This window comes from Scardinius erythrophthalmus (genome assembly GCF_964197995.2).
Source record: "Scardinius erythrophthalmus genome assembly, chromosome: 6".
In the NCBI taxonomy this organism is placed as follows: Eukaryota; Metazoa; Chordata; class Actinopteri; order Cypriniformes; family Leuciscidae; genus Scardinius; species Scardinius erythrophthalmus.
The window spans coordinates 31,645,877-31,669,952 of NC_138226.1; the positions used below are offsets into that span (position 1 = coordinate 31,645,877).

General features: G+C 40.0%; 1 protein-coding gene across 1 annotated transcript; it reads right to left on the minus strand.

The window, feature by feature from the left end:
- Positions 1-63: 63 nt before the first annotated feature.
- On the minus strand, positions 64-22,844 carry slain1a (SLAIN motif family, member 1a; the record flags this gene model as incomplete). Its single annotated transcript, XM_081368256.1, has 9 exons — positions 64-229; positions 7,007-7,286; positions 8,277-8,456; positions 13,142-13,474; positions 13,740-13,889; positions 18,000-18,098; positions 19,086-19,214; positions 21,044-21,180; positions 22,417-22,844. 9 exons carry the CDS (start codon positions 22,842-22,844, stop codon positions 154-156), a joined length of 1,812 nt encoding a protein of 603 aa, XP_081224382.1. The 3' UTR covers positions 64-153.
- Positions 22,845-24,076: the final 1,232 nt, after the last annotated feature.

The following is a 24,076-nucleotide window of genomic DNA, read 5'->3' on the forward strand; positions in this document are numbered from 1 at the left end:
AGGCATATTGCAGTGGTGCTTTATTGCATTTATTAACAGTATTTTTCAACTTTGAATCACTTGAAGTTATTTTACATCCACTTAAGATCTAAAAGCAACAGGTGTGCCCAGCCAGCTGGGCCTGAAACATTTAAGGTCAGTGTGCAGAGCAGTTTAATAGCAGCCGTCCCTCCAACTCCCGTCACGCAGGGCGCTCAGAGCAGACACACTCTTCGGCGGGGTCAGGAAACTGCAACGACAGTGACTCGGGATGATGACAGCACTTCAGAGGATATATTATAGTGCATTTAAAATAACAAATCCAACATTTTCTAATAAAGATCAGTTTGTTACCATCACAAACTAACAATGCAAAACTATTTTTACAGCATGTACTATTTTTTTGGAATGACCCGAATATAAAAGTTTGGGATCGGTAATAATTTATTGTTTTTAAAAGTCTCTTATGCTCAGCAAGGCTGGATATATTGAGCAAACATACAGTTAAAAACAGTAATATTATTATAATTTAAATACATTTTAAAATGTAATTTATTCCTGTGATGCAAAGCTGAATTTTTAGCATCATTATTCAGTGGTTCTCGACCTTTTTTGGGCCAGCGTCCCCTATCCATTGTCCAGGTCCCTTATTAGCTTTACTACTAGATATATTTATGGAGATGAGAAATAAAAATGCTACGGAAAGGCCGAAGCTGATCGGTTGGTTTTTGTCACATGACCTGCTGTGCGCTTGCATTCTAAAAAGTTGAGATGTTTTTAACAGATCGTGTCGCTTCTATTATGTAACGACTGAGTGCGAATCAAACACAAATTAAGCTTCCAGGTGTTTTGTTCAATCATAATTCCACAGAGAACTCAACATTCCAGACATCAAATCACCAACCCCAGAGCCATAAAATCAGGCTCCAGCCAGTCTACCTAACCAACGAAAACCCCCTGCTAAGAACTTTATGGCTATGCAAGATTCAAAGAGATGAGCCCAACTAAAAGAAAAACGTCGTCAGCGTTTGATAGTGTTGGAAAGTCTGATTGGTTCAGAGATGGCGCAGCTTGGTGCTCGATCAAGATAACAGCAGAAGTTGCTGGACCCCCACGACAGAGATACAAAACAGACCATCTTCTTCTTAAGGAACTCTGAATGACCTCAGGGTCACTGAGATTTTACCTATAACTATACATAAAATCATTCAAGAACAATTTTCGATGGACTTATAATCAAACATCATGCAACTACATAATTCTATGTTGTTTCTATGTGTGTGTCTAATATGCTTAGATGCCATATAATTCATGTAATTGTTATAACTATTAGGTGTGTGAATGAAAGTGTGTCCTGCTTCCTGTCAGCATGATCGTACGTTCTTAATTCAAAAGATGGCTTGATTGAAATCTGTGTAAAATGTTTTGTATTCTTATAATAGTAATAAAGTCTAAACTGTGGCCTCTGTCCTCTCTGCTAGAGCTTAGAGAGTAAGGAGAGCACAGATAAGCTTGATTTATGATAAGAAGTGAAGAGAACGCCACCTCCTAAATAAAGACAGTGTCTAATTGGTCAGAACTGATCCAGGAGGCCGGACAAATATGTGAGTTTAAAATCTTAGACCCGAAAAAAGTTTTAGAAGAGTTCTCAACAAGGTTAGAAAAGTGTGCGAAGGGAGAAGAGACCAGAGAGACTAGTAACCATGTAGACGCGCAGAGACAAAAAAACTTCCTCACGTAATAACCTAGAATACTGTCTAACACTTGATGGCTGCTCTGTTAAGTCTTCGTCGTCAGTTAGGAACCTGGGTGTGCTCTTTGATACCAATCTTTCATTTGAAAGTCACGTGTCTAGTATCTGTAAAACTGCATTTTTCCATCTTAAAAATATATCTAAATTACGTCATATGCTCTCATTGACAAATGCGGAACAATTAGTTCATGCATTCATGACCTCAAGGCTAGATTATTGTAATGCTCTACTGGGTGGTTGTCCTGCACGCTTAATAAACTAACTACAGCTAACAAACGCAGCAGCTCGAGTTCTTACCAGAACCAGGAAGTATGACCATATTAGCCCGGTTCTGTCAAAACTACACTGGCTCCCTATTAAACATCGCATCAATTTTAAAATATTGCTGATCACGTACAAAGCACTAAATGGTTTAGCTCCGCAGTACTTGAGCGAGCTCTTAACGCATTATAGTCCTTCACGTCTATTGCAATCTCAAAATTCCGGCCAGTTGATAATACCTAGAATATCAAAATCGACTGCTGGTGGTAGATCCTTCTCCTATTTAGCACCAAAACTTTGGAACAGTCTTCCTACCATTGTCCGGGAAGCAGACACACTCTGTCAGTTCAAAGCTAGACTAAAAACACATCTCTTTGACCTAGCATACACATAATACATTATAGACTTCTATAATTCAATGTTAGGCTGCATAGATTAGGTCAGCTGGAACCGGGGACACTTCCCATAAATCCTGATGTACTCGTTACATCATAAGAAGAATGGCATCTACGCTAATTTTAGTGTCTTTGTTTATCCCGAGGTTTTCCCGCAGCCTGCCGGATCCAGGCCGTATCCAGATCTGATGAAGGACCTTCGCCTGGACCCGATGACAACGCAGTGCTGAAGTGCCAACTAGTCTCTCCCTATGGAGGATCCCTTTACCACTCTACAGATAAAGCGTTGTCGGGAAACTCAATTCGCGTATCTACCCCGAATTGATAAAATAAAATAAAATTCTGTATCAAAAATTATAAGGAAACACCAGTACTTTGTTTAGGCTTGGTTTGTAGGGAATTCCAAACCTGCGTACATATATTCAAACGCACATAACTATAGAACCAATTCTTAATGCACATGTGAACGCCATCAGCGTTTCTCACAGGTTCGCGTTTAAAGTCTGTGTAGAGAGAATTGTGTCGTCTTAGCGGCCCCTAATTTAATAACAAATGATTGTTGCGACGGAAGCGAATCAATCATAACTAACCTTAGCTGGAAAATAACTTTACTAAAGAACCGCTATAAAGCCAAAACAATCTCTGTTACCATAAATTATATGTTTATCTCTGTAAAGCTGCTTTGAAACAATCTACATTGTTAAAAGCGCTATATAAATGAAGATGACTTGACTTGACAAAGAACCCAAATTAAGATCAGAAGAACATGGGTTAACAGCTTCATTCAAGCCATCTGACTACTCTCGTCTCAATTTTCTTTCTTTTCTAGGTTTTCCTTTCTTTTCCGTTGTGAGTCTCGGTTCTAAGTTAAGTTTTGCGGCAGAGTTTCGTTCCACGACTTGTGTTATGTGCTTACGAATTTAATGTCTTAAACTGCTGATCTAAGTTACCTTGCTAACTATAGTGTTTCACTATAGTTTGGATATTTATATATTGTAGAGCTGATAGTTAAAGGCAGTTCAAATGAACCACGAACGAGTCATTTGCTCGGTTGTAATAAGTGATTCTTTCGAATTCCCTATAAATTAATTAATAATTCCGTTGAGCTAAATCGACCTGTTAGAATCACTAAAATTACTAAATGATCTTACAATTATAACGAATTTGCACGTGCATAAAACGCGATATGTGAACAGCCCCTGACTGGTTTGAGTTGGCACTCGGCACCGCTCCGCTAGAGTGCCAAAAGTTACAGACTGCAGCTTTCATATATAATTAAAAAGCATGTCACTAAAAGCCAAATAACAGATTTAATTTGACTGAACAGTGGGAATATTATTATCATAGTTTCCCAGAGAGCAAAAAAGTCATCTGAAATAGAAATTAGCCTATATATCACTGTATGCCAGTGTTAGCGAAATGCAACGGTTACAAATTTGACATTCAAAATTTAATTATGTGGCTTATCGCAAATAGCAGCCAATCAGCGAGGAACAGCCAAAAAATGCAACGGTTACAAATTTGACATTCAAAATTTAATTAACAGCAGCTGTACATTAACAGAACATTAACAGGGAAAAAGCAGAATTCGCATCTTTCAAAATTGATTAGAAAATTAGTGTGAGCCCTGTGCTTGATGTTTTTTCTGCTAATTTCTTTACTGCGGTTTGCAGAGACGTTAGTTTCAGCCGTAGTGCGCCTACATGCAAGTCTAAGCGATTGTGGTACTTAGACTGCATGTGGATGTGACAAGAATAAACACATATGAACAATTAAATTATTATTGTATTATTAATTTTTTTAAACTATCTTGAAACTATCCAAGCAGCGTTTCGCACGCAGATGTTAGATGGCGGAATTAACACATTACCAAAATGTGATTACAGAATATACTTAAATTATCCATCAAATTGTCATTTTCTCCTGACAGTCTTGCGGGTTAACAATAATACCTGACCAGTAAATTACTTGGTGAACAAAGAAAACATTTTGGCATTAGGCACTGGAATTAGTTAATGCCTAAAAATGTCAAAGTTTTACATTATAAATAGAATTTAGTTTAATTCATTTTAAAATTCGTCGCCGGAGCGAATAGGAACATGATTTATTGAAAATATTTGAAAATATATAAGTGGTTCTTAAGTAGGGTTGGGTATCGGTTGGGTTTTATCCGATACCAGTACCTACTCGGTATTTTTCAAACGGTTCCGGTGCTTAAACGGTTCTTGAAACGGTACTTAACAAAACTAAACCGCACACACTTTATCAAAAAAATAATACCTGAGTGTGTGTGTGTGTGTGTGTGTGTGTGTGTGTGTGTGTGTGTGTGTGTGTGTGTGTGTGTGTGTGTGTGTGTGTGTGTGAGAGAGTGATTTTCTGATTTCTGATTAAATGAAAAATTGTGCCGTTTAAAAGGCTACTGATGTAGCCGAAAACACTTGAGTTAACATCAAAATTTTGTCTTCTAATATTATGACTTTTACAAAACAGAGAAATATCTGACACTGAGCAGAAATATTTAACACACACAGTATAGCCTCATATAAATATACTTGATATTGATATACTTCATACTTGATATGCAAGATTTGCAGTTGGCATTAAAATACTTGACTTATCCGAAGAGGAACACTGGCAGCTGAACTTGAACTTTAGTCAGGCGTGTCAGAGGTTTTGGGTTCTAATCCGCATTCGTAGTTTATTTTTTTATTTTTTACGATTATGCTCATCAGTGGTTGTATATCAAGCAGGGACACGTTGTGTCCATTATATTTTGTGATTTCACCAGAATGAATAGATAGGCGTCGTCTAGGGCTTAAAGGGATACTCCACTTTAAAATGAAAATTCTGTCATCATATACTCACCCTCATGTTGTTTCAAACCTGTATGAATTTCTTTCTTCTGCTGAACAGGAAGGAAGATATTTAGAAGAATGTCAGTAACCAGACAGTTTCTGGTCTCATTGACTTCCATAGGCTACTAGGAAAAAAAAATACTATGGAAGTAAATGAGACCAGAAACTGTCTGGTTACTGATATTATTCTAAATATCTTCCTTTCTGTTCAGCAGAAGAAAGAAATTCATAAAGAATTGAAACAACATGAGGGTGAGTATATGATGACAGAATTTTCATTTTAAAGTGGAGTATCCCTTTAAATCAAACTTCATTCACGCACATATGAAACCCTTGCATACACATATAGGCCTACTAAGTAGTCATACATGTATACTGCTGAATGCTCAAACTAATATGAAATGCTCAACATCACATCTAAAGTCGCTCACGCACAAACACGCAAACTCTACACACACACACGAGACGCGCGGAACTCTCCGCGCATACTCATCTGAGACGCGAGCACACACACACACACACACACACAAACTCTCCGCGCACATAATCATATAGACGGCGCCTCATAAATAGATCGATCTCCGCAACGAAGCGCGCGTCCGAGTGACAGTGCGGTGTGCGCGCGCCACAAGAGAAAACACTGTATCCGCGCCACTGATCGCAGCGGCAACGAGCACTTTGATCACTTGATTTAAAAAACGCATTTCAGCGCTAGATCGCCTCTTATTTAACAAACGAACTAAATTAATGCTCGCTCTGCTGGTTTACTGGAGATGTTTTATTATTGGATCATTCGTGCCGCGAGATGTTTTATAGGGGGCGGTAAAAAAACGTCAGGCACCGAAATCAGGCACCGAAAGTTTCGTTCTTATTCGGTCTGGTTACTACCGTTTACGTCGGAACCGGTTCCCTATTGGAACCGGGTCTCGGTACCCAACCCTATTCTTAAGTCAATCATTTTTAATTCGTTACATTTAATTCGTTACATTTATATAGCGCTTTTCTGAGTACTCAAAGCTCTTTACATGGAAGGGGGAATCTCAACCACCACTAATGTGCAGCATCCACCTGGATGATGCGACGGCAGCCATATTGTGCCAGAACGCCCACCACACACCAGCTTACTGGTGGAGAGGAGACAGTGATGAAGCCAATCAGTATATGGGGATGATTAGGAGGCCATGATGGACTGCTGGCCAATTGTTTAATGGCTTGTCAACTTTCCATTCCTCAGCTGCATGTAGGTTAAAAAGTTTGTCGAGACAAACTTTAAGTTGTCTTGAGAAAGACGGACCAGATAGTTTCTGGCCACCACGGACTGTTGTCAGCGCTAAACACATTTTTGAGCATGTGAATGCTGATTCTTGTCAGCGCTGGTCTATGACTGGAAAAATTATAGAGTCGTTGAAAAAAGAAATGATAGGCTACATAGCTTACATGTCACATTAAACTGGCAGATTTTAGAATGTTGTAGGCAATTATTTTGCAAGTAATTACATGTTTAATCTTGTCTTGCCTGGATCTTTGGTGTAAACTCGTGAACGGCCCCTCATGAACACCTGAACGCCCCCCCCTTCAAAAATCTTGCTTCCAACGCCCCCCATTGTTCTCTGAACGCCCCCCTTGAGAACCACTAGCTCAAGTGAATATGAGAAGTGGTAATTAACAGAAATGTTTAACAGTAAAACACTCATCCTCTTTGGAATTGCTAAAGTTATATAAAGCAACGACAAGAAGCCCACAAGAAAATTGTAAATGATTACCTGCGTATGGGCTGGCCAATTTTACTGCGTGTGGCCCCACTTGCCCCAACAAAGGAAGCAGGTCGAGGTAGAGCGCTGCGACTGGAGGAGGGGGTGCTGGGTTTGCTGGGGTGGGGGATATTACTGCTGGAGAGACAGTTGAGACTAACAGAGGAAGGCATCGTGGTAGAACTCTGTATCGTAGGGCTCACGTACGCTGTGGCTTTCAGAGGTGGCCGTGATGTCAATGAGAAGTTGCCCACGCTCTGAACTCTCTGCTGTAACTGGCCAGGAGGGGGAACTGAAATTCAACAGAGAGCAAAATTTGATGATTAGTGTGATATACTCCACTACAAGATTAATATCATCACATTTAATAGAATGTTTTGACAGTGTTAGTTACGGTGGCCGAGAGAGCTCAAGGCGCTGCAACTGAAGAAAACACATGCAAATAGAAAAACACCCGCAAATTAAGAAAACATCTTCATCAGTTTCACAACACATGTGCTCCAAAGACTCACAACACAACCAAATATAGAAAAGCGCTGCAAAAGTTCACAACACAACCAAATACAGAAACGTGCTGCAAAAGTTCACAACACAACCAAATAACAGCTGCAAATAACACAGACCTCAACGGAAATGTTTCCAGGGGACCCCAATAAGTGACGGACCCGGCTGAGACATGCTTATTGCTCGTGAGCATCCCTATGCCCTACTCCCTTCGAAGGGCAGAGCCCTTGTAGAGGGCACTTTATGTGTTAAATATGCATTATATATCTGTGTGTGAGTGTCTCAACTTTAAAACTTGCCTTCTCATCTTTGGACCCTGCATCTAACATTTCTTTTGAAACTTATTTAAACATAACTCGACAAAATGTGTACTATGTAACTAATGTATAGATTAATATCTTACCCTGATGTTCTTTTTCAGCTCATTGTTAACTCTTCTTTTCTCATTTGTATTCTGATGACATTGAACATATTACAGTAATACATTTTGCATATATATTACAAAAAAAAGCTATAAGCATGTCTCAGCCGGGTTCGTCACTTATTGGGGTCCCCTGGAAACATTTCTGTTGTGTTCTGTGCTATTTGCAGCGTGTTTCTGTGTTTGGTTGTGTTGTGAATTTTTGCAACATATTTCTGTATTTGGTTGTGTTGTGAGTATTTGGAGCACACATGTGTTGTAAAACTGAAGAAGATGTTTTCTTAATTTGCAGGTGTTTTTTCTATTTGCATGTGTTTTCTTCAGTTGAGCTCTCTCGGCCACCATAGTTAGTCTTACTTGCAGACTGTATCTTGGTCAGAACATTGTGGGAATCAAAACTCTGACTATTTCGGAGTAATGAAAAAGATGAGGATGATGTGGCGATGTGACCAGTCGGAGCAGAAACATTAGGCACGCCGATGACACTGGGAGTGCTGGGGGCTCGAATGAGGTTTGGCATGCTTCTCCGTAGCTTGTCTGAAAAAAGAAAACATCACATGATGAAACATGCAATCTAGTATGAACAGTGTAATAGTCTACATAAGTATAATCTATAGCTGTTGTTCTCAACCAGTGGGCAGTTCTCAACCAAAGGAGTATTCGAAATAAACAGTCTTTAATAAATCCAACAAAAAACACGCAGGAGATATCAGGAGTAAGAGTATAACAAAACCACATAAAGATGATACCAGACAATGAAACTGAATGAACAGAGGGTTTAAATACACAGTGATAATTAACATAACCAGAAACATGTGCATAACTCATTCAAAAAACATGGAGACAAACTAGCAAAGGAAACACAGGCAAACGAAACAGAACACGGTAAAAAGGAAGCCAAAACTGAACATACACAGTTGGACAGTGGGGGATCTTCGAGTCAAAAAACTTGAGAACCACTAGCTTAAAATTATTTAAAATGAGCTAAAACAGCTAAAAAACAAAACATTTCATATTTTAATTAATTTCCAAAACTGCTGTCATTTTAGTTTAAGAACCAGGGTTTCCACGGTCATGGAAAACCTGGATACTCTATATAAAACAGTTTTTTGAAAGTTTGATTTACTGACCTGGGAAATTCATGGAAATGTCTATAATGAATATGAAATGTTCTAGTTATGCCATCTTTAAAATATTTTATCAGGCAGAAATTGTTATTTGTGAATAATACAAAAATATATATATCCTTTATCATGAAGGTCTGGGAATGTTATGTAAATGCATTGTTCGTAAAACGTGTAAAACACATTCAGTTCACCTGGAATTAATTATTTTAAATTATTTTAATATATTGCTACTAGTTTCTGTAATTAAAAGGTATTTGTATCAGCTTTGTCATTACAGAAAAAAAAAATATTTGCCTACATGGGGATCTTTGAATATTGTCTTGGAGTCAAAACATTTGAGAACCATATGTCAATAGTTTTTTTTTCCCCCAGTGATATATTATTGCAAATACATAAACATACATAGAATATTGATCTATATTGATATTTATTTAATTTAATTTTAATTTATTTTATCTCAGTTGTTGATTATTAAAGCTTCAGCTAAGAAAAACAATCAATGTTTCAACAAGATGAACACTGAAATCTTCTAATATTAATATATTTTTATCAGTCTGCAAATCAATTTACTTTCTCGATGGACTAGTTAGTTACCCAAACATGTCTGCCTCTTATCATTTTAAGTTAAGTCTCCCAGCCAGCTCTTTGTGTCTCTGTCCAGTTTGCTCTGTGTTTATCCTGGAACTGTTTATCCTGTTTATGATCCTGTTTTCTGCCAGCCCTGACTATTATGCCTTTTGATTACGCAATGCTGAATTATCCCTGTGTTATTGTTCTGCCACGCTGTTACCGACCGCTGCCTGTTTGACTAATCTGTTTACTCTAAACAAGCTTCAAATGGGTCCTCTCTCGTATGGTTCTGAGCCGACAACAGGCTTTCCAGCAGCTTCCAACTGAATTGTCTGCCCAAGTCATCATTTTGGCCACCCATCAACAACAACTTAACCATTTGACAATACTTACGGAAGAGCTGGTGAGAACGCCTCAGCCCACCTGCATCATCGGCCTAAGGTCCTACTACCCGATACCCACGGGACCATTTACTGACATTAACGCCATTAACGCCAACCAGGAGATGTATGACGGTAATCCAACTAAATTCAGGGGGCTTTTAATGCAGTGCTCAATGTTCCTGGGACAACAACCTTTATTGTATCCCACCGACGACAGTCAAGTCTCATTTGTTTGTTCCTCAGGAGGGATTGGGCTCACTGGATTGGGCCACGGCAGTTTGGTTTTCCCGACCTTTGTAAACTTTCTTTCACACTTCCGCAAAGTATTCAAACGTCCAGTGGGAGCCCTGGTGGCCGACGATCAACTTCTTAGTCTGGTAAGAACCACCGCACGGGAATACTCACTCATATTCCACACTCTGGCAACCCAAATAGTGTGGGAGGATGACACGCTGAAACTGCTTTTCCGCAAAGGACTGACCCCTGAATTACAATCCGAGCTTGCATGCTGGGACGAGACCAAAAACCTGGATCAAATCATTGACTTGGCCATTCATTTAGAAAATCTGATACATTTCCGGTCGATCCCCTCGGGTATCACCAGCATCAGTAATGGCAAGTATGGTAAGTGCATTCACTTCCTCTCTTCCTGTTACATCAAGTATTTTGGTACCAGAAACTTTGAAGTTTGCAACCAGTCTGTTAGACGTTGATGCATCAAACACAGGGATTGTGATTATTTCTTTCACAACAACATGGAACACCAGCTAAGCTGTACCCTTGTGCTTTCTCCTCCTGGAACTGACTGCGGCTGAGCATAATTATGATGTGGACGACAGAGAACTTCTGGCGGCTTTCAAGGAATGGCGGCATTGGCTGGAAACAGCCAGACGCCAATTCCTGGTACTAACCGACCAAAGAAACGTCAAGTACCTTGACTAAAAGACTAAATCCCAGGCAAACTAGATGGCCATTGTTCTTCACTTGATTTCAATTCAAAATTACGTACCACCCAGGCACCAAGAATACAATGGCAGACGCTCTCTCCCGCCAATACGATCACACCACTCAAGAACACTCAACTGATCCCATTCTCCCTCCTGCGATCATTCTCGCCCCAGTTTAATGAGATACTATGGATATTATTCAGACTCAAATGTTAGAACCTGCTCATCCAGACTGTCCACCGGTAAAGACTAACGTACCATCTGTGTTCTGGCAGAGGGTCTTACACTGGGTTCATTCTTCACTCATCTCCGGCCATCCCAATATCACTGCCATGCTATGACTACTACAGAATCGATTCTGTTGGGATACCAGAAATGCTGACACAACCATGGTCATGAACAACTGTGTCAGTTGTGCCACCTCCAAACCTTCCAGACAACCACCTGTGGGGCTGCTACACCCTCTCTTCTCTACACCTCAACGACCATGGTCACGCATTTTCATCAACTTGGTAACAGATCTGCCCACTTCTCAAGGTAACACAACCCTATTTACTGTAAGCAATAGATTCTATAAGGCCTGACAACTAATCCCTCTACCGAAGCTCCCCACAGCACTGGAAACAGCGAAACAACTCTTCCACTCATATCATCCAATTCTACGGACTACCAGACGGCATTGTCTTGGGCCGTATCCAGATCAGATAGTGGACTGCGCCTAGACACGACCACAATGCATCCCTGAAGTGTCAGTTGAGGTTGTGTCAACTAGACTCTCCCCTGTGAAGGCCTCATCAACATGACAGCCAACAGCACTGATCCTCAACAAACCCGTCTTCATACCGGTGTGATGACTCCAATCTTCAACCAGATGTAACTGGATAATATTCTGATTGTTCCAATCCAATCTGGCTTCTGACCTATAATGCTGCCTGAATCATAATCATACACTCTCCGTTCGTTTCTCCCAAGGTTTTTTTCTCCATTCTGCCACCTGATGGAGTTTTGGTTCCTTGTCACTGTCGCCTTTTTCACCTTTGTCGCTTTTTTGACTTGACTTGACTTGACTTGTCTTAGATTGAGGGATGCAATTCATCAGCCATGTGGACAGCCTTCTTCCAATTGCTGAACGTGAATGTCAGCTTCCCCTCAAGATACCATCCCCAATCAAAAGGACAGACAGAATAGTTAAACCAAGAGATTACCAGTTTTCGCAGGACCTTCTGCCAGCACAACCAATCAGACTAGAGCCCATACCTACCATGGGCAGAAAACGTGCAAAATTCTGTGCAGAAACCATCCACAGGTCTCACCCCAAGTGTTTCCAACCTCCATTGTTTCTATGGTCGGGAGAACCCTCAGGTGCTATGGCCCAGAGGAACAGTCTTGGGTCAACACTGAGAAGATCCTTGACCCAGCACTAAGCATGAACCATAACCATCCTGACTGACCTGTTTCGAGACCACGGGGTAGACCCAGCCATCCTGCACCTCCTCGCATCAGGAACTGCTTGCGGGGAGGGTGGCTGTTACAAATACGGTCTCTGAAGCTCTTCTTGATGACCACCAGAGGGCTCCCTCTACCGAATATTGACTTCCCTTTCTCACTACATTTCCCACAATTCTCCTCCCAACCTGGCCTGCGTACTGTAGCCTATCTAGGAGAGTATTTACGTACTGAACAAACAATGCTCCATGTGCAGTCTTGTTCTTGCCATGGCTGACAATTCTGAGTATTTCCTTACTGTATTGTGTATCTGGTTTGCTTGATCTTGGACTGTTTATCCTGTTTATGATTGTTTCGCTGCCTGCCCATTTACCTTGCTTCGTCTGCCTGGATTACTGTTGTTTGCTGCCTGCCCTGACTATTTTCTGCCTTGTGATAACTGATTGCTGTATTATCCCTGTGTTATTGTTCTTCCATGCTGTTACCATCCACTTGCCTGTTTGACTACTCTGTTTACTCTAATAAAGCTGCAAATGGATCCTTACCCGGATGGTTCTGAGCCGTCATTCAATACAAAAGAAAAGGAAGGATTATACCACACATAAAGGACAATGAAACTTAAAACTGAACAATGAAACTTAATATTGCTTTATTAGTTTGTAATCTTACCTAAAATTGAGTTCTTAAATATTGAATTCCTAGTGTTAACTGTATATTTTCACTCTTCATAAGACCTTGTGTTGTCTGACCTGTGCTTGCTCTATAACTCTGGGGCTCTGCGGTACTGGAGCTGAGGTTGGGCATGTGGAGCTGCTGGTAGGACAGGCTGTTGAGGTACTGAGGAGTGGAGGGGCTGCGCCGGCAGTCTTTCATGCTGGAGAGGTTCTGTGAGTGGGACGCGCTGCGCTGCATGGAGGCCGTACGGAAGAGTCGAGGCTGTGGAGAGGACAGCTGATCGTACTCTTCCTCTTCCTCCAGCTCAGCCTCACTCCTCATGCTTCTGCGTGCACCTGCGTGTACCGAAAAACTGGCACTACGCCGTGTGGCCGTGGCAGCAGTGGTCGCGTACTCCTGACGTAGACCTAAACACAAACATGCGTCAATGTGTTTTTCCATGAAGCACCTTGACTATGAAATACTTTTTTCCAGTACAAGCCGCACTTTTAGACTACCGATGTATCAAGATGTTATCTAAATCACTGCATGCTCGTTCCATGGAAAAATATGGGTTAGGAATAACATGAGGATATATTGACAATAATATTTTTTTAATGTTGTGAAACTGAAATAGAGTCAAGACATTTAAATAATATCCTCCCACTACATGATGTATTAAAGTAGACATACTCTCCTCCTGCAGTCGGGCCATGACCTCAACATCAGTCATGTCCTGAATCTTATAGCTCATAGAGATGGAGTCCTCCTCCAGCTCAGAGGCACTGAGCTCACTGTCTATGGAAGACTGAGGACTGAGAGGCCGTTGCTGATGACTATTACCTTAAAAGGAGAAATGGAGAAGTCAATCTCACGTACATATACACTACTTTTCAAAAGTTTGCAGTCAGTAAGATTTTATTTTGACAGAAAGTAATACTTTTATTCAGAAATAATGCATTAAATTTGAACAAAAGTGACAGTAAAGACTTAAATAATTATACAAAAATAAACAGTTTCAAATAAATCCATTTCACTTTCTATTCATCAAAGAATCTTGAAAGAAGTATAATAATATTAAGCAGCACAACTGTTCTCTACATTGATAATAATGAGAAATGTTTCTTGAGCACCAATTCAGCATTGAATGATTTCTAAAGGATCATATGACACTGAAGACACAAGAATAATAAATTACATTTTAAAATATATTAAAATAGAAAATGTCTCGGGTTACTGGACTGTAACCCTGTTCCTTGAAAAAGTGGAAACGAGATGCTGCGCTTGATTTTAATAATTATTTTTTTATATAATTTTTTTGGTAATTTTGTCTGAAGAATGTTCTGAACATGCCCTCAGTGAGGCAATGAAGCGTAGCATCTCGTTCCCGCTTTTTCAGGGAACAGGGTTATAGTCAAGAAACTTTCCCTTTCAAAAGCTACTCTCAATGCTGTGATTGATTTTAAGTGCTATGGGAATGAGAATACCAAAGCTGCCGCACTGGAAGTGTCTGGACCCCTCAAGGTTGTGTAGTGTGTGCGCACAAACACGAGAAAGGCCTCAGACAGGAGCTTGGGATGTCAACTCAAGGACATGAGTCCTTAAAGGGACACTTCACCCATTTGCATTAAGCTTTGTATCATTAGAAACCCAGTCATATTTTTGGACGGGAGAAATACAGATTTCAGTGTTGCATCATTCTAAGCAGGAAGTCCCATATCTTTGTAGAGGGGTTGAGACTAAAAACACTCATTCCTCATTTTTCCAGGGGGTGGGACCCACTCACGCTACAGACCTATTACAGATCAGTGGGTGGGACTTCACTTGCAGAAACTAAAAGCAATATCCGCCATCTTGTTTGGAAGCTGGAGCCAGATGTGAAGTTACGACAATGGCGAAAGGTACTCAATATGATATGGAAGAAGAGGATTTCGAAAGTCTGATGCTCGAATCAGATGTTCGTGGCTACTTTTACGAGTCGCAATATAGCGAAGAGCAGCTGAGGCTCATGGAGGAACAGGAGGCGACTGCTGTGGCTTCTGCATCTGAGGCAGAAGACCTGTCTGTCGCGGACGAGGAGTCCGGACTGGCTCGAGCTGGGGCAGACTGGTGGTGCCTGTGCTCTCATTGTGCGCCTACGGACACAGAGATAAGAGTCCGTCTGCTGCAAAGAATTTCAACGATGCCAATTTCTCCTGGACGAAATCTCTGAATCAGACGAGGACATGGACGTTTGTGTTGTGAACTGGATTAGTGGAAGTGGCTTGCGGAGCTGTGCAATGTGGTGCATTGTGGGAGTTGTTGTCTTCCATACAAATGTGCCCTAAAGTTACTTTCTGTCTTTCCTTGGTCAAGAAGGCACCAAATTCTAAATTTATGTTACATTTCGACTACATATATGACCCACTTTCAATAAAGATTAATGTTCCCACGGGTTGAAATGCTCCTTTAAGTAACATGAACATGCAAACTATAGAATCTAATAAATGTGTGCGGAGGACCAGCCTGCTGCATCACATACTTGCTGCAAGGGGACGCCTCTTGCCCCTGGTAGAGTGAGCCCTAACACCTAGAGGCGAAGCTTGACCGCGTGCCTCATAGGCTAGGGCAATGGCATCCCTCACCCAATGCGACATAGTCTGCTTTGTGGCGGCCCCCATAACAAATGAACAGCTGCTCTGAATTACCCCACTGGCTAGTGCGGTGGACATATATCTGAAGAGCTGCAAAGTCTAAGCGGGATGGTGAAACCAAGACTGCAAATCTCCCAAATCTCTTTAGTGACAAGATAGCCATGAGAAAAAAACCTTAAAACTTTAATCTTTAGAGTCAGAAGCTTGACTGGTGCTAACTCTAATGGTTCAAATGTGTTGTCGACTAGCCCCTCAAGGACCATGGCTAAGTCCCATGAGGGAACTGTGACTCTTACGGGATGCCTCAGTCGCCTAGCTCCACAAATAAAGCGGGCGATCAGAGAGTGTTTCTCCTCTGAAACCCTGTCATTTAGAGCGTAGCAAGCTGAAATGGTGGCCACAAATACTCTGAGAGTAGCAGGACATGTGCCTGCTGACAGCTTTTTCCTGTAGAAACTCCAGCACTGAAACAATCTGGCAGTGGACTGGGTCTGCATGATGTATAGCACACCACCTTTAAAAGACGCGCCACTTCAGGGCGTACATTCTTCTGGTGGAGGGAGCCCTAGCACTCAAAACGGTCTCTATTACATCCACTGGATGTCCAGCATCTCTAAGTCCAGCATCTCTTAACCCCCTCAGAGGCCAAACATGAAGGTTCCATAGCTCCATATTCCCCTGTGCCTGAGATAGGAGATCTCTCCTGTTCGGTATCGCCCAAAGCCGTCCAGGAGAGATATTAGTCGCTATCAGCAAGAGGCAAGACCCTTGTTGACAGACCTTCGGCAGGACTTCCAGGAGCAGAGCGAACGGTGGAAACATGCAAAGACATGTCTTGGGCCATCCAGGGGGGCTGGAGGAGTCAGAGAGAAGTAAAGGAGACATTGTGCTGTTTCTGAAGAGGTCCACCTCTGCTTTGTAATATCTTTCCCAGATCTGACTGACCATATCTGGATGAGCTTCCAATCCCTGTGTGCGACCTCCCGTCTGGACAACAGATCTGCTCCCACATTTGTGCTTCCGGGAATGTAAATCGCCCTGAGGGACAGGAACTTGTCCTGATCCAAAAGCAGAACCTGTTGCGCTATTTTGGTCAAATGGCTCGAACGCAGTCCGTCCTGGCGATTTATATAAGTGACTACTGCAGAGTTGTCCACCAGCACTAGGACATCGAAGCCTTTTTACTGCTGGAGGCAGTATTTCAGGGCCGGAAATACAGGCATCAATTTGAGGCAATCGATGTACCAATCGAGACCCCTTGGGCAGGACGGTCATCTAAGACTGCTCCCCAGCACGTCAGGGAAGGGTCTGTCGTTAGCATCTTGCTTTTTAAGTGATGATGCGCTGCCAGGGGAGAGATAGCCCATGAGCATCATCGTATAACCCTGTGCCTTTGCAACAATGATAGTCAAAAAAACGACATTGCAGACACAAAGACACGGAAAGAATAGGGCTTATTCCAAGATTTAGTTAGTTCGTTATGTTAATATGGAAAGAAGGGGAGGGATCACCTCTCTGATGCCTCCCCCTGGCCATCTGGGGTTCTCTTGTTCCTTTGGCCAATCTAACTGAAGACTGTCCACAGCGCGAGTGACTACCTTGAGTAATTCATCGTAAGATCTACCATCACGAGAAGAGTGACCGGAAGCAGTACACTCGATATCCATCTCCACAAGAGAACTAGCGTCCTCAGCCCGGTCTGAAGAAACACCGTAGGTCAGTCCAGAAGCAGACTGAAGGACCTCCCAATCTGGTGAAAGGGCAAGAGAAAGGGACGTCCCGTCTCCTGCTCTTCAGCCAAATCGACACGCGAGCCCCATGATTTTGTCATCGAGGACGCGCAGGCTCACGTTTTTGCGGGAAGAGTGAGCCTGCGCAGCCTGGAGCGGAGCACTTTGATGGAGAAGACTTCACAGTGCTCACACTATTCGTCCTCGAGGGCTGACACAGCGTGATGCTCCCCCAGACAAAATGCAGTTCTGAAGACAAAAGAACCTGATGAGCGCACCTGTCACATGTTTATTTATAGCCTCTGACCGATGACGTCATCATCAGAGGTTATTAAAGCCAAATTCTTTGGCGTGTTTGCCACACGTGTTCACAACTAGTCAAACAAACACGTTTTCCCAGAGCACTTAAAATCCAGCGCATTCAGCCTTGGTCAGCATAAGAGACTTCTTTCAAAAACCTTAAAAAAATCTTACCAACCCCAAACTTCTGGTAGTGTAAATACTGTACAAACACAAGAGTCGAAATACAGCATTGGAGAAGTGGTGTGTATATTTAGTGGAGCATGATAGGTGATCTTGGTCATGCTTACTGTGTGTAGCCGTGTGATAGAGGAATGTGGGAGATCTTTCAGTTAGGCTTAAGCAGTTCCTCCCCATGAGAGACATCTGATGGTTTGGTGAAGGTGGATCTGTGTCAGAAGAGAGATGATAGATAAAAAAAAACTATGAAAATATGATCCAGACTAAATTTAATTTTGCATCCTTAACAATTTCGGTACTATGTTGAGTCGCCACTTGCTGTCAAAAGTAAAATCTGTGTAAAATTGGAGAACTGCTGATCTAAATCTATACATCCAGTCCAACCAGGATCATTTGTAGACCTTCTGCAACAAAGCATTGAAATCAGATCTTTGTTTCATGGAACATATGCTGCAATGGTCGTTTCCAGACACCATGAGGTCATCACTACTGATCACTGATGTCTCATATTTCACATGGCTTGAAAAAATGCTGAGCTGGCTGAAGTAAATGAAACGGTTCAGGCATCAGGTTTCAAACCTGATGCCTGAAAAAATCATTATGTTCTTTCTCAGCTATTCTTCTATTTCATTTTTCTAAACTAAACAAAACAAAAAGTATATTTGCACTTGCAGATAATATATTAATGAAATACAAGATCAGTTAAGAGTACTTACAGAGAGTACACTTTTGAATTTAAAGTATATTTTAAATAATTAAGTTTTAATAATCTTTTGTCATGCTTTAAAAAAAGTATTATTTTAATGTGTTGACTAACACCTGTACTTGATTATAATTTTAACTGCAGTGTGTTTTTCGATATTACATTTAAAGGTAATATATTGTAAATGTACTAAATAGCAACTTTTTATCATTACAAATGTGTAATTACAAATATATTTAAATATGCATATTATGTATATGTATATCATACGTATATTTTATTTTACATTCAGCAGTAGCATGCAATTAAGTATGCTAAAGTGTGCTTCTTTTTCACAAGGGACTGTATAATACACAGTACAATATTTGTGGTTTATCAGGCATACACTACAGTGCCTCTGTTAGCAGTTAGAGATAATGAGAAAAAGCATCAACAAATATTAATGAAAAGCTGTTTCCATCTGGAGTTAGAATGAGTGAAGCACACGAGTTACCTGTTTGCTCAGTTAGTGCAGGTTTAGTAAAGTGTTTAGAACAGCTGCTTAAAGAAGAGACTCCATCTATAGGACTGTACAGAACGTTTGAGGACCCGCAGCCCGAGAGGACCCCTCTCCATCTTTTGGCTAATTGAAAAAGGGAAGTGCAATTAATAAATAAAAAAACATCAGACACAACAACATTTATATATATTAAAAGAATGGTTAGTGTAATATTTTAAATAAGAATAATGTGAATACATGTTTCGATTGCAGCACTATATGGGTATTGGGTTTTTAAACTAAAGTTTAAAGGGTCAGTTCACTCCAAAATGAAAATTCTGTCAGTAATAACTCATGTCATTGTGAGTTATGAGTGAGTGATTGGGTCGTTCCAAACCCGTAAGACTTTTGTTCATCTTCGGAAACAAATGATGATCTTTTAGATGAATCTGAGAGAGTTCTGTCCTTCCATTGACAGCTACACAACTACCACTCTGACCCTTCGGAAAACGAATTGAGCGGTTTAGTCCAAGAGACACGATCGCTTTACATGATAACCAGATTGAATTTAGGCTTTTATTCACATAAAAACATTCATTAACTCACATATCAGTTGTGGTAAACGGAAGCTCAAGCATGTTCGATTGACGTGCGAGAACCAATGAGGTTCAGTCTCGTGTTACGTTCTTTAAAGCGTCAAAGATGTATTTTTATTAAAGCCAAAAATAAACAGTAATAAAAATGTAACTAATTTCTGACTAGTAAAAAAAGTGACTAAGACATCCTTCCAAATCTCTCCTTTTGGGACAAACTCTTTAGTAACACTTTACAATAAGGTTTCAGTAGTTAAAATTAGTTAATTACATAATACATTATTAACATTAACTAACAATAACCAATACAGTATTTAATAATATTTGCTAGTGTTAATTTGAACCTTTAATAATACATTTTTCAAATAAAAGGTTGCATCTGTTAACATTACTTAAAGCACTGTGAACTAACATGAACAAACAACAATTCTATTTTTACTAATTAACATGTTAGCTAATCCATTAACTAATGTTAACAAATGAGACCTGTTAACAATGTTAATGCTAACAATGTTAACAAATGAGATTGTAAAGTGTTATCAACTCTTCCCTTAAAAGATTGAAAATTAGTAGAATGAATAATTGTTAGTCAAGCGAACCACAGTACTTTTGCATACCTTAACAATTAGGCTTTCCCAGATCGCATAAAAACAAGCATTCATGGCTACAAAAACAAAGGTTTTCAGAGGCCGCCAGAACAAAGATGTATTCATGACCCCGTTTGCAGAGAGCCAAGCTTACTGAATCTGGCCTTTCAAAAGCCTTTCAGAGCGCCGCAACTCCACAACACACATCTCTGTATATGCACCTCATACATCATTTATGTACGAACTGATCCAAAGGAATAATTTATACAAAAACATATCACAACATCTCCAGGACAGTCTCAAATCTGTGTTAGCTAGTGCTGATTCTACAGGCAGGTTTTATTGAGGAATTGTTTCTATGGATACCATCCCCTCAAGCAGCTTAACTGAACAACACATGTACTGAAAACTTAAGGTTATCTATTCACACTTTAGCCACTCAAACACTGCATGGCTAATTTTATGTCTAGTCTTATTCTTTTTTTTTAGGGTACTATTAAAAAACATGTTCTTTTTCAAGTAGGCTGATTAACAGTTAACACGCCCCCATCTTCCACTGTTCTTTGTGTACAATTTTCTACCATTAAATTGCTTGTGTATCTGTATTATATCAGCCATCTCCATTAAAAAGCTATAATGGTCAATCACTGTAAGTAACTAAAAACGTCAAGCTCATAAACAATTTCTATACCACTGACATTTCAGAAATGACTTCATATTCATGGGAATGGTGGAAGACCAAAACTGGGAATGTGACTACTATGTCATTTCCTACATCACTTGTTGTTGGTACCTTGGTCCAGTTTGTAGCACAAGGAGCGTTTGGCTAACTCCACCTCTGGTCTGGGGTTGTCCAGCACATGTCTACACCACTGAAGAGGACTGAGGAGAAGATGAGGAAACAGCTTTGCTTTTGAAGACACGTACAACCTGGTGATATAAGGTCAAAACATTACAATCTGGACTTTTGCAAACATTCATTATTGTATTGTTTTCTAGATTGTCCATTGATTTTATCATTAACCTAATAATATGTGTATTAGTTCAGCTGATTAAAAGGTGGGATACATAGGGATATATGACCACTAGCCTATCTGCTAAATCTTAGTCACTTGTCTGAGAGGGACAATAAGGGATCACCTGAAAAATCTCTATCTAAAAAAAAATGATCTCACTTATTAAAAAAGTGTTCTACTAACTATTTTGCAAGAATAAATTAATATAGGTCTAGATTTTTATTGAGGATGTGAATGATGTTTAATTGACTTGATAATTATTAAACAATTCTGTGAATGTCCATTATGATTATTGGTTTTCATGAAATAGTAACACTGAATAAGAGTATGCTTTTAGTAAATATTTCAATCTTTATCAATACCCTGCGCCATGAACACATGACTTTTTTTCCATTTAATATTTTTTTGTCAGTACAAATTATAAAATCAGCATAACTTGTATGACCTGTACGAACACAGAAGTGTGCTTCAAGTCTGGAACCACTAGTTGTATTTCTTTCTTCTTTTTTGCATATTTTAAAGTTAATGCTGTATTTGTCATTATTACAAAATATGTTATTAGCATAACTTGAAATGTATCAAATAAACACAAAATGCTTAAGAATTTTGTGTCTTAGTATTTGGTTTGTCTAGAAATTGTGTTGGCTTCATTATTTCAAGGTTTAAGTTAAGTTTTGGCTCCTATATTTTGATGTGTTCTCCAACATCTGATTCCCAACGTAATAGTGTTACAGTTATTATTATCAGATTTAACAGATATCAGATTTTGTCGGTTTTTATTTCTCTGTATAATGCACAGGTTTAAATTAGCCTACTTTTTACCATTTTTTATGAAATAATTCAAACAAAACAGTCAAATATTCATGCACCTGTGCACTTCACATTTAGAAGTCAAATTGTCTCAAGTAAAACATGGAACATTTTCACCTCACCAGATGCAAGTAACAGCAAGCCAATCTCCTACTAATGAAGATATTCCCCCATAAATGACGCTCACCAATTTAACAATGGACCTTGACACATATTCTATGGTGACATTTCACGTGAACTGAATTTAAGGGATAACAAAGAGCATGCGACGCAGAAAATCAAATCGAATCCTTTCAGAATTACACTATTCTTTACTTAGCAAATAATATAGCATCAGTACCAGCTATAATCAGACTCTCCATCGATGGGAAGAACAATATGAAGGTCTAATATTTCCACCTCATCCAGTACAGTAGCATCATCCTCATCAGCACCAGTCACTGACTGCGGATGAAAATACGGGTAGTGCTCATCCGATAGTCCAAAAGACGGAGAATATGAGGGTGAAGCGCAGTGATTCCCGGTGTCTGGGCCAGCCGGAGCTGCGGGACAGGCCGATGCCGGAGCTGGTAACCCACGGGCGCTGGAGGTGCAGTTGTTCGCAGCGTTTGCTCTCGTCCTGAGCTGCTCGTTCTGCCTCTCCAGTTTTCTCACGAGCTCTTGAAGCTTTTTCACCTCCAGTTCTGCGTTCATCATCTTACTGTTGCCATTGACGTCCGCCATCATCTGCGGGTTGAAAAATAGTCCGTCCATTGAGGAGAAAAGCATATGAACAGCAGTAAGATGGTGGCGGTGTTGTTTACCCTGTGTGCCCAGTCTCGCACTGCTTTCAGACGGGTTACATGCTTCATTCAGATGCTGATGTGCTGCTCATGCTTCTGTCTCCTCCCCCTCAGTTCAAAACACAACACACACGGCCACCACATTACCAGGCAAAACACCAGTCACACTGCCTAGGCTCTTTGCCATCCTTTCTTTCATTCAGATGACGACAAACAGTAAAATGGTTGCATTTGGAATTCCATGTTCTGTTCTGTTCTATTCTATTCTATTCTATTCTATTCTATTCTATTCCTTGCCTGAACTAGAGGTATTAATCTCATTATATACACTAGGCTATAGTGTTCACAGCCATTAAGGTCATTACTTTTTTTTTTTAAGTAATTTAAACTTTTATTGAGTAGGATGCATTAAACTGATTCTTCAAAATTCTTTTGAACTTTCTATTCATCAAAGAATCCTGAAAAAAAGTATCAAAGTTTCCACAAAAACATTAAGCAGCACAACTGTTTTCAACATTGATAATAAAAAGAAATGTTTCTTGAGCAGCAAATCAGCATATTATAATGATTTCTAAAGGATCATGTGACAGTGAAGGCTGAAGTAATGATGCTGAAAATACAGCTTTGCATCACAGGACTAAATTACATTTTAAAATATATTCAAATAGAAAACATCTTACATTTTAATAATATTTCACCATGTTACTGTTTTTACTGTATTTTTGATCATATAAATTGCAGCCTTGTTGAGCATAAGAGACTTCTTTCAAAACATTTTAAAACACTCAATATCAATTTCAATCCTGTTAATCTTAATCCCTAAATTTACAAAAGTCAATTCATTAATGGTGTCATCCCCCAGGACGTGTACTTTTTAATTGGCACCATTTTTGGTGGGAAAACTACACCACAAGTAATTGATTTAAAGCATTCTGTGGTGTTTTGATGTTTAGTTGGTTCGTCTTCCTCTAAAACAATCCACCAAGTTTGACAAAATTATAGATATCTGGATATTAACATTTTAAAAGATTTAATTATTTAAAAGATTAAATAACATCAAAATGAACTTCAAGATGACCCTCTCATGTAAGCAGACTCTCTCAGTATTTCACTGAGCAATGGCTAAGTTTAGCTCTTTATTTGTATCTTCTTAGGAATCCTGTCATGAGTTATAAGTTGAAGTGTCTGATCTTGATCAGAAGATATTTCTGAAAGTCC